General features: G+C 42.4%; 2 protein-coding genes across 31 annotated transcripts in view; one reads left to right on the forward strand and one right to left on the reverse strand.

Moving 5' to 3' along the window:
• LOC143270238 (uncharacterized) overlaps positions 1-11,703 on the reverse strand; it is a 139,992-nt gene that overhangs the window by 3,905 nt on the left and 124,384 nt on the right. The window contains exons 4-5 of the mRNA XM_076559436.1: positions 10,632-10,718; positions 9,882-9,947 (exon numbers count right to left, since the gene is read on the reverse strand). Of these exons, the coding sequence (XP_076415551.1) occupies positions 9,882-9,947; positions 10,632-10,718 (153 nt within the window). The remainder of the gene's footprint in view (positions 1-9,881; positions 9,948-10,631; positions 10,719-11,703) is intronic.
• LOC121826022 (uncharacterized) overlaps positions 3,320-11,703 on the forward strand; it is a 112,648-nt gene continuing 104,264 nt past the window's right edge. For 10 of the 30 annotated variants that reach the window (XR_013047347.1, XR_013047346.1, XR_013047349.1 and 7 more), the window contains exons 1-3: positions 3,327-3,482; positions 4,685-4,813; positions 10,618-10,752. Coding sequence is in view for 8 of the 30 variants with exons in the window: in XM_076559435.1 (XP_076415550.1) it covers positions 10,739-10,752 (14 nt within the window). In the remaining 22 variants the exon portion in view is untranslated. The other 20 variants (XR_013047345.1, XR_013047344.1, XR_013047348.1 and 17 more) reach the window with 11 other exon arrangements.

Raw genomic sequence — 11,703 nt, forward strand, 5'->3', positions numbered from 1 at the left:
GTGATCCATTAGGCAATCATAAGACTCTCATTCAGAAAGGTCACCTAAGAACTTTGGAGTACATACATACTGACATTATAATTCATAACACTAGGATAATAACAGTTATGAAGTAGAAAGGAAAATAATTTCCTGTTCAGGTTCACCACAACATGAGGAAGGTCATCAGATGGTCACAGCCCTAGGAAGGTTGAGAACTAGTGCCTTAGAGGGTGATTAGCTTGTGGGCTCCCAGAAGGGGGATATGAAGGAGATGAAGAAATGGGCCGGGCTGGCTTCCTCTTCTCTGACACTATTTGAAATACTGCAGACATAGGAACACAGAGACATCATTCCTCTCACAAGCAAATAGGTTACATGTCAAATTAGTGGGAATTACCAGTAAATATTTCTTTTTCTTTGCAGCTATCAGTTATTACCTCAAAAGTAGACAGGTTCATTGCACTTTTGATGTTCTTTAAAGTGGAGATCTCACTATCTGAGAAAAGCTGTTTCTTGCTTTTCTGCAAGAGGAAGAACTTTCTCGGATTTGAAACTTAACTCTTTTGTTTGGTTGTGTATGTGAAGTGTGTGTGAGCACCATACGTACATTTTTTTTTTCAAATGAAGCCGACTTCTGAAACAAAATACCCTGTGCTGTGTTCCTTTAAACTATGTATACCAACATTAAAAACAGACTAGTCTGAAGTATTTATAATTGGTGTTCCAAATGGAAAGAATAGTCATATGGGGGAGGGGAATGTGTGAAAGATATACTAAGACAATATTCCAGAACCCAGGGAAGACATAAATCTCTAGACTGCAAAAAATAAGTAAATACATAAAATTATTCAGTGTACTGACGCTTTGGCAGTGAAAAGTTTCACCAAAATTGTTTTTTTTAATTAACCAAAGCTTAGAAAAACATACCACAATCTCAAAAAGAAATCTTCATTTATTCATTTAAAAAATGTTCTAAGAGTTCAGTATATTGTGTTACTTGTAAAGGAGTTTGTTTATAACCTAATAAGAATTCGGAGAAGGTTCTGGCTTGTCAGAGTGCAGAGAAAGGAGAGGCTGGAAGAGGGCCTCTCTGAAATGAAATGATTGACACATATAAAAAGATGCTAATATTGAACACCAATTATAAATACTTCAGTTGAGAGCTTCTTGCTTGTGCCTCTCCAACTTCATTTCTGTATTCCATACATTCATTTGTCTCATTGCATTCAGGGTGATTTCTCTATATGTTCAAGATAAGCTGTGCTGTAAAAACAAATAAGCCCGGAGAGAACAAGCAAAGTTTACGTTTTGTCTATATCATAGTTTGCTCCAGGTTTTGGAGCTCTGGGCAGAGGACTCCAGACCCTTTGCTCTCTTGTTGCTGCTGCTATGTGGGGACCACAACCTTCAAGGAGGAAGATGGAAACCCAGGGTGTGTAGTGTCCAGGACTAAACATGACTTCTACTCACAGCCTAGTCTGATTTCCCTCAATCTCAGTGCAAAGACATCTAGGAAACAGAGTTTTCTGGTGTGCTCTGGAGAGGAAGATGAAGTGATGAGTGTGTAACCAGATTTTATAATATTTGCTTTATTTGCTTTTCCAATAAACATATTCTCTTTTACCTAACTGAAAAAAAAACAGACTAGGAGAAAAGTGTTTTACTCTGTTTTGCTCAGTTTCATTGGGTCTGCTTGAGTTTTGTCATGTGATCAGTGGATCTGAGTGTCATTGCTGGAAGTACAAAGGGGATGATGTTCAATGATCTTTCCCTGAGTTTTGCTTCAACACATGGGTTGTAGTCAAGCAGTTTACTGGCAGTTGTATTTTCTGGGATGGATCTCGGGTCATTATGCCTGCATGCAGAGTGATCTGCTGGCACTGGTGTGCTTCTGTATGGTTTCAATTTCATTTGTTTGTTTTCTTTCTTTCTTTTTTTTTTTTGGTGTGTGGGCATGTATGTGTTTATATTAATGCTAATATATTTACAGTCAAAGCATACATCTAAGGGCCACTGAGAGGACTAATCTGATAAAGGCACTTGCCAGCATGACTGACAAGTCCAATTGAACCCTGAGATTGAAATGGTGGGAGGATAGAAACAACTCCTATAAATTATCCTTGGACCTCCACACTTCTGCTGTGGCAACCAGTTTCTTGCCTTTCCCCATGCACCAAATAAATTGAGACCAGATTGTCCTTGAACTCACAGAGAGCAGCTGGCCTCTGTGTCATGAGTGCAGGGATTAGAGGAGTGTACCATCATGCCCAGCCTCCTATTCATGTTCTTCCTGCCTATAAGTTCTCTGCATTTCAGTGTGTCAAACTGGCAGTCCAATGAGGCCTAGGGTCCAAGAAGTTAGCAAACACCCTGAGGCTGGCTAATTATTTCTACTAATGATATCTTGGCCTAGGCTTATGGTCATGTGCATAACAAACATATTCTTTCTATGGTTTGAAAAGATGACTCAGCAGTGTATACCACTTTTTCCTCTGGCAGAGAACCTGGGTTCACAGAACCCAATGTATGGAAAAGGGGCTGGCTAGAGAAACCCACCCTGACCCTGGAGCCTAGTATTAGGGAAGGATGGCTCAGATAAAGCCAGTGAGTGAAACCCAGTTTATCTCATATCAGAGCCATCTCTGCCCCTGTCCAACTGACTTGTGAAATCAACCAATCACAGAACAGGACAACAGAATCCTGGCCCTAGGGCCTAGACCAGGGAAAGAAACACAACTTGTGTTTGGGACCTGAGCCAGAGAAATGAACCAAGGAAATATGCCCTGACTCTGAAACCAGTACCAAAGAAACCCTCTTGGTGCCTAGAATCAGAGTCAGTGAATGAAAGGTGCCCTGGCCTTAGAGGTAGTGTCAAAAAGCTAAGTAAGGTCAGTGAGAGAAACACAGTTTAGCTCAGATCAGAGCCATCTCTGCCCCTGTCCAACTGACTTGTGAAATCAACCAATCACAGAGCAGGACATTAGAATCCTGGCTCTAGGGCCCAGGACCAGGGAAAGAAACACAAACTGTGTTTGGGGCCTGAGACAGAGAAATGAACACTTTATCTCCAAACCCAGAACCCATGAAACACGCCCTGACTCTGAAACTAGTACCAAAATAGCACTCTTGGCCCCTAGAATCATAGTCAGTGAAAGAAATGTGCCCTGGCCTTAGAGGTAGTGTCAAAAAGCCAAGAAAGGACAGTGAAAGAAACACAGTTTGGCCTTGAAATCAGGGCCATCTCTGCTCCTTGCTCATACTGGCCAATCCCTGGGCAGAAAATAAACTAACCAATCACAGTTGACTCTGCCCCCTAGACATTCTATATCAACCGCCCTTCCCAGTCAGTTGTGAGCTGTTCTCTCCACTCTGGTAGAGGCAGCTACTCTCCTCAACTCCTCCTTCCCAAATAAACCTCTTTCTCAAAAGAGATTTGGGTGAAGACCTTCAATGACTGGTGAACAGAAGAACCTTGCTGGGGATGTCATATAGTGGAACAGGCAAGTGGGAGCTGAAGAGAAGAACCTTGCAGGGACTTCCAGTAGTGGACTGACAAAGAAAGAGCTGGTAACACTGATCCTGAGATTGTGGCCATCCAGGATAGGAGCAGGATTGCTGTGTCCTGTGGGAAGATTATACCCCATCACACCAGGTATATCCTGACATTCCTGAAGAGACAGGATACCCTTCCTTGCTGAAGTAGTTCCAGGCCAGACTCTCCAGAGAGGTCGGAAAAAATTCCTTTCCAAGGTTGTGTTGTTTCTTTGCAGTCCCAGCCGTTAGAGCTGTGCTATACAGCTTCAGGTGTCTAGGACACCTACAGGGCAGAGCTCTTGTTCAGAGTAGCTCCAGTTATCCTTGATACCTCACCCTCTAGGTCTAAACTGTTTCCTTGCAGTTAAATCCATCGATTTACTAACATTCTGGTGTTAAAACCTGGAACACCAAACCCACAGTTTTTGCAGTTTACTTACACCCACATCTTGGCTCACAACGATCTGGAACTGCAATTCCAGGGGATCCAAAGGCCTCTTGGGAGTCTGTGGCCAGCCTCCACACAAGGTACACAGAAAGAATTCATGCAAAATATTTAAACATCTAAAATAATTAATTGAAGACATGTTGGGTACATTCCTGTTGACATTAGCTACTTCACGATTCTCTACTATTTATTCTCTTGATTTGTTTGTGTTGTTGTCTCTCTGATGCAAGTAGCTCACTTTCTGATTTTTGTCTCCATAGTCTAATTTACTATCACATACACATGAAAACAGTGTTTTTCAACCTGTGGGTAGTGACCCATTTGGTAATCCTAGGACTCTCTTTCACAGAGGTCACCTAAAAAGTTCTGAAAATATAGTTATTGACAGTATAATTTATAACACTCACAAAATGACAGTTATGAAGTAGCAAGGAAAATAATTTTCTGTGCAGGGTCACAACAAGATGAGGAAGTGCACCACATGGTCACAGCCTGAGGAAGGTTGAGAACTAGTGACTTAGAAGGTGATTATCTTGTGTGTTCCCAGACATGAGGGTATGAAGGAGGTGAAGGAATGGGCCAGGCTGGGTTCCACTTCTCTGAAACTATGTAAAATACTGCAGACACAGGAACACAGAGACATTGTTCCTCTCACAAGCAAATATGTTACATGTCAAATTAGTGGGAATTAAAGGTAAATATATTTCTTTTTCTTTGCAGCTATCAGTTATTACGTCAAGAGAATACAGGTCCTTTGCATTTTTGATCTTCTTAAGTAGAGATCTCATTACCAGGAGAAAAGCTGTTTTTCACTTTGCTGCAATGGAAAGGTAGAAGATGAACTTCCAGGTTTGGAAATGAATTCTTTTCTTTGGTGTGTATGTGAAGTGTGTGTGAGCCCCCAAACCTCTACTTGTTTGATTTTCAAATGAAGCTGACTTCTGAAACAAAATAGGCTGTGCTGTGTTCCTTTAAACTATGTATACCAAGATTAACAACAGACTTGGACAAAAGTGTTTTACTCTGAACAGTTTCATTGAGACTGCTTGAGCTTTGATTTGTGATAGGGGGATCTGAGTGTCATTGGTGGAAGTACAATGGGACGATGTTCAATGATCTTTCCCTGGGTTTTGCTTCAACATGTGTGTTGTAGTCAAGATGCTTGCTAGTAATTGTGTTTTCTGCGATGGATCCAAGGTCATTATGCCTGCAAGCAGAGTGATCTGCTGGCACTGAAGTGCTTGGGTATGCTTTCATTTTCATTTGTATTTTGGTGTGTGTGTGTGTGTGGTGTGTGTGTGTGTGTGTGTGTGTGTGTGTGTGTGTGTGTGTATTAATGGTGAAACATTTATAGTCAAAACATAAATAGCAGGACCTACATACTGAGAGGGCTAATGTCGTAAAGGCACTTGCCAGCATGACTGACAACTCCAATTTGATCCCTGAGACTGAAATGGTGAGAGGAGAGAACCAACTCCTATAAAATATCCTTGAACCTCCACTCTTCTGCTTGGCACATATATTTATTGCCTTCCCAGAGACCAGGCTGTCCTTGAACTCACAGAGACCAGCCTGCCTCTTCTTCATGAGTACAGGGAGTAGAGGAGTGTACCAACATGCCCAGCCTCCTATTCATGTTCTTCCTGCCTATAAGCTCTCTGCATTTCAATGTGTCAAACTGGCAGACTGATGAGGCCTAGGGTCCAGGAAGTTAGCAAATACCCTGGTGCTTGCTAATTATCTCTACTAATGATATCTTGGCATGTGCTTATGATCAGGTGCATAACAAAGATATCATTTTGGGGTCAGAAAAGATGACTCAGCAGTGTATACCACTTTTTGCTCTGTCAGAAGACCTGGGATTGAGGCCGGGCGTTGGTGGCGCACGCCTTTAATCCCAGCACTCGGGAGGCGGAGGCAGGCGGATCTCTATGAGTTCGAGGCCAGCCTGGGCTACCAAGTGAGCTCCAGGAAAGGCGCAAAGCTACACAGAGAAACCCTGTCTTGAAAAACCAAAAAAAAAAAAAAAAAAAAAAAAAAAAAAAAAAAAAAAAAAAGAAGACCTGGGATTGACTCACAGCACCCACATCTTAGCTGACATCAATCTGGAACTCCAATCTAGGTTATCAAATGCCCTCTTGAAAGTCTGTGGGCAGGCCACACACAAGGTACACAGAAAGAATTCATGCAAAACATTTAAACACCTAAAATAAATCAATTGAAAACACACAAGCATGTTGGGCACATTCCTGTTAACATTAGCTACTACAGGATTATCTAATATTTATTATCTTCATTTGTATGTGTTCATGTTTTCTGAGGCAAGTAGCTCACTCTCTGATTTTTGTCTCCATAGTCTAATTTACTATCACATACCCAAGAAAACAGTGGTTCTCAACTCTGTGGGTAGTGACCCATTTGGAAACCCTAGGACTCTTTTACAGAAGTCACTTAACACCTTCTGAAAATATAGATATTGACATTATAATTCATAACACTCGCAAAATGACAGTTATGAAGTAGCAAGGAAAATAATTTTATGTGGAGAGTCACCACAACATAAGGAAGTGCATGAGATGGTCACAGCCTGAAGAAGTTGGAGAACTAGTGCCTTAGAAGGTGATTAGCTTGTGGGCTCCCAGATGTGAGGGTATGAAGGAGGTGAAGGAATGTTCCAGGCAGGCTTCCTCTTCTCTGACACTATTTGCAATCCTGCAGACATAGGAACGCAGAGACATTGTTCCTCTCACAAGCAAATATGTTACAATTCATATTAGTTGGCATTACCAGTGAATATATGTTTTTCTTTGCAGCCATCAGTTACTACCTCATCTAGGGAAGACAGGTCCATCTCACATTTGATGTTCTTTAAAGTGGAGACCTCAGTACTGGAGAAAATCAGTTTCTCGCTTTTCTGCAATGGAAAGGTAGAGGATGAACTTTCTTGGTTTAGGAAAATAATTCTTAGGTTTGGTGTGTTTGTCAAGTGTGAGTGGGCCCAAAACCTTTATTTGTTTGATTTTCAAATGAAGCCATCTTCTGAAACACAGGAGGCTGTGCTGTGTCCCTTTAAATTGTGTATGCCATATTAAAAACAGACTTAGAGAAAAGTGTTTCACTGTGAACACTTTCATGGAGATGCTTGAGCTTTGGCATGTGATAGGTGGATCTCAGTCTCACTGCTGGAAATACAATGGGGACGATGGTCAAGGATCTTTCCCTGGGTTTTGCTTCAACATGTCTGTTGTAGTCAAGCAGTTTGCTGGCAATTGTGTTTTCTGGGGTGGATCCCAGGTCATTATGCCTGCAAGCAGAGTGATCTGCTAGCATGGGAGTGTTTTTGTATGGTTTCAATTTCATTTGTGTGTTTTTTACTTTGGTGTGTGTGTGTGTGTGTGTGTGTGTGTGTGTGTGTTAATGCTAATATATTCTCAGTCAAAGCATACATCAGAGGGCCACTGAGAGGGCTAATCTATAAAGGCACTTGCCAGCATGACTGACAACTCCAATTTGATCCCTGAGACCTAAATGGTGAGAAGAGAGAACCGACTCCTATAAATTATCCTTGGACCTCCACACTTCTGCTGTGGCACACATGTTTCTTGCCTTCCCCCATGCACCAAATAATTGAGATCAGAGCCCAGCCTGCCTCTGCTTCATGAGTGCCGGGAGTATAGAAGTGTACCAACATGCCCAGTCTCTCATTCATGTTTTTCTTGCCTATAAGTTCTTTGTGTTTCAACATGTCAGACTGGGAGCCTGATGAGGCCTAGGGTCTAGGAATTTAGCAAACATCCTGAGGCTGGCTAATTATTTCTACTAATGATATCTTGTCCCATGCTTATGGTCATGTGCATAACAAACATATTCATTCTGGGGTATGGAAAGATGATTCAGCAGTATATACCACTTTTTGCCCTGACAGAGGACCTTGGTTTGATTCACAGCATGCAACGAGGGAAAACGGGCTGGCTAGAGAAACCCACCTTGACCCTGGAGCCTAGAATTAGGGAAGGATTGCTCATATAAGGCCAGTGAGAAAAACACAGTTTATCTCAGATCAGAGCCATCCCTGCCCCTGTCCAACTGACATGTGAAATCGACCAATCACAGAGCAGGACATTAGAATTCTGGCCCTATGACCCAGGACCAGGGAAAGAAACAGCCTGTGTTTGGGACCTGAGCCAGAGAAATGAACATTTTATCTCCAAACCCAGAACCCAGGAAATATGTCCTGACTAGGAAACTAGTACCAAAATAACACTCTTGGCCCCTAGAATCATAGTCAGTGAAAGAAATGTGCCCTGGCCTTGGAGGTAGTGTCAAAAAGCCAAGAAAGGACAGTGAAAGAAACACAGTTTGAGCCGGGCAGTGGTGGCGCACGTCTTTAATCCCAGCACTTGGGAGGCAGAGCCAGGAGGATCGCTGTGTGTTCAAGGCCAGCCTGGGCTACCAAGTGAGCTCCAGGAAAGGCGAAAAACTATGCAGAGAAACCCTGTCTCGAAAAAACCAAAAAAAAAAAAAAAAAAAAAAAGCGGTGGTGGCACACGCCTTTAATCCCAGCACTCGGGAGGCAGAGCCAGGCAGATGGATCTCTGTGAGTTTGAGGCCAGCCTGGTCTCCAAAGCGAGTTCCAGGAAAGGCGCAAAGCTACACAGAGAAACCCTGTCTCGAAAAAACCAAAAAAAAAAAGAAAGAAAGAAAGAAAGAAAGAAAGAAAGAAAGAAAGAAAGAAAGAAAGAAAGAAAGAAAGAAAGAAAGAAAGAAAAAGAAACACAGTTTGGCCCTGAAATCAGGGCCATCTCTGCCCCTTACTCACAATACTGGCCAATCCCAGGGCAGAAAATAAACTAACCAATCACAGTTGACTCCTCCCCTTGACATCTTATATAAACAACCCTGCCTGGTCAGTTGTGAGCTGTTCACTCCACCCTGGTGGAGGCAGCTACTCTCCTGAACTCCTCCTTCCCAAATAAACCTCTTTCTCAAAAGAGTTTTGGGTGAAGACCTTCACTGACTGGTGAACAGAAGAACCTTGCTGGTGACCCGTCCAGCAGGTCAGGTTATTAGGTAGGACCCGAGGAGGCACCTCCTGAAAGACCAATGGGGGCGAGAGAGAAAGGAGACCAGGCACATAAAAAGGACAGAGTCAGTCTGAGTCGCATCAAGGTCTCGTTTATTGCAAGGCAAGGCAGGCTTATATGTACTGGGGGATAGGAGAAGTGAATAGGGGAAGGGGGAGTGATGGAAAATGTCTGAAGAATAGGATCAGGGTGAGGTCTCTTTGGTCCAAAGCTTGTGCAACTGACCAACCTGAACATGTTTCAGGAAGTTATTGTAAAAGTACATTTTGTGGTTTTTCCAGGAACAAGTGTTTTTGTAAGTTAGTGATGAACGGGTGTTTTTGTAAGTTAGTGACGATTATCAAGGGTGTAGTCATGCCAGATCATCCATATTTTGGTTCCCAACATGCTGGGACATCCCATGGTGGACTGAGCAAAAGAGAGCTGTTAACACTTAACCTCAGATTGTAGCTCTTCAGGATAGGAGCAGAATTGCTGTGTCCTGTGGGGAGACCATCCCCCATCACACCAGGTATATCCTGACATTCCTGAAGAGTCAGGATACCCTTTCTTGCTAAAGCCGTTTTAGGCCTGACTCTCCGGAGAGATCAGAAAAATTTCCTTTCCAAGGTTAGTCTGTTTCTTTGCAGTCCCAGCCATCACAGCTGTGTTAAACAGCTCCAGGTGTCCGGGACACCTTCAGGGCAGACTTCTTGTTATGAGTAGCTCGAGGCGTCAGAGATCCCTCCCCGTCTAGGGCTGAACTGTCTCCTTGCAGTTTCAGCCATCAGTTTGCTAACATTTTAGTGCTGAAACCTGGGACACCAAACCGAGAGTTTTTGAAGTTTACTTACACCAACATCTTGACTGACAACCATCTGAAACAGCAGTTCCTGGGGATCCAAAGCCTTCTTGGATGTCTGTGGACAGGCCACACACAAAGAACACAGAAAGAAAACATGAAAAACATTTAAACACATAAAATAATCAGTTGAAGACATACAAGTAAGTTGGGTACATTCCTGTTGACGTGAGCTACTGCATGATTCTCTAACATTTATTCTCTTCATTTGTTTGTGTTTGTGTCTCTCTGATTCAAGTAGCTCACTTTCTGATTTTTATCTCCATAGTCTAATTTACTATCACATACCCATGAAAGCAGTGGTTCTCTTCAGGTATGTAGTGACCCATTTGGGAATCCCAGGACTGTCTTTCACAGAGGTCACCTAATACCTTCTGAAAATATAGATATAGACATTATAATTCATAACACTCACAAAATGACAGTTATGAAGTAGCAAGGAAAATAATTTTCTGTGCACTGTCACCACAAGATGAGGAAGTACATCAGATGGGCACAGCCTGAGGAAGGTTGAGAACTAGTGCCTTAGAAGGTGATTATCTTATGTGTTCCCAGATGTGAGGGTATGAAGGAGATGAAGGAATGGGCCAGGCTAGGTTCCACTTCTCTGAAACTATATAAAATACTGCAGACATAGGAACACAGAGACATCGTTCCTCTCACAAACAAATATGTTACATGTCAAATTAGTGGGAATTAAAGGTAAATATATTTCTTTTTCTTTGCAGCTATCAGTTATTACCTCATCTAGGGAAGACAGGTCCATGACACACGGGATGGTCTTGACAGTGGAGAACCTACTTCCAGAGACAATCTGTTCCTCACGCTTCTGCAAAGGAAAGGTAGAGGATGAACTTTCTCGGGTAAGGAAATCAATTCTTTTGTTTGATGTGTATGTGAAGTGTGTGTGAACCCCAAACCTTTATTTGCTTGATTTTCAAATGAAGCCGTCTTCTGACACAAAATAGGCTGTGCTGGGTTCCTTTAAATTATGCAAACCAAGATTTAAAACAGACCAGGAGAAAAGTGTTTCACTCTCTTTTGCTCAGTTTCATTGAGTCCACCTGAGTTCTGGCATATGATAGGTGGATCTGAGTTTCATTGCTGGAAGTAAAATGGGAACCATGTCTAATGATCTTTAACTGAGTATTTTCAACACATGGTTCGTAGTCAAGCAGTTTCCTGGCAATTGTGTTTTCTGGGATGGATCCCGGGTCATTATGCCTGCATGCAGAGGGATCTGCTGGCACTGGAGTGCTGGGGTATGCTTTCATTTTCATTTGTATTTTGTGGAGTGTGTGTGTGTGTGTATTAATGCTGATATATTTACATTCAAAGCATATATATTAAGGCCACCAAATGGCTAATGTCATAAAGGCACTTGCCAGCATGACTGACAAGTCCAATTGAACCCTGAGATTGAAATGGTGAGAGGATAGAAACAACTCCTAAAAATTATCCTTGGATCTCCACACTTCTGCTGTGGCAAACATGTTTCTTGCCTTTTCCCATTCACCAAATAAATTGAGACCAGATTATCCTTGAACTCAAAGAGACCAGCAGGCCTCTACATCATAAGTGCAGCGATTAGAGGAGTGTACCAACATGCCCAGCCTCCTATTCATGTTCTTCCTGCCTATAAGTTCTCTGCATTTCAATGTGCCAAACTGGCAGGCTGATGAGGCCTAGGGTCCAAAATCTTAGCAAACACCCTGAGGCTGACTCATTGTTTCTACTAAGGACATCTTTGCCTTTGCTTATGATCATGTGAATAAGAAACATATTCATTCTGGGGTCTGGAAAGATGACTCAGC

Source organism: Peromyscus maniculatus, chromosome 22 (genome assembly GCF_049852395.1).
Source record: "Peromyscus maniculatus bairdii isolate BWxNUB_F1_BW_parent chromosome 22, HU_Pman_BW_mat_3.1, whole genome shotgun sequence".
Lineage (NCBI taxonomy): Eukaryota > Metazoa > Chordata > Mammalia > Rodentia > Cricetidae > Peromyscus > Peromyscus maniculatus.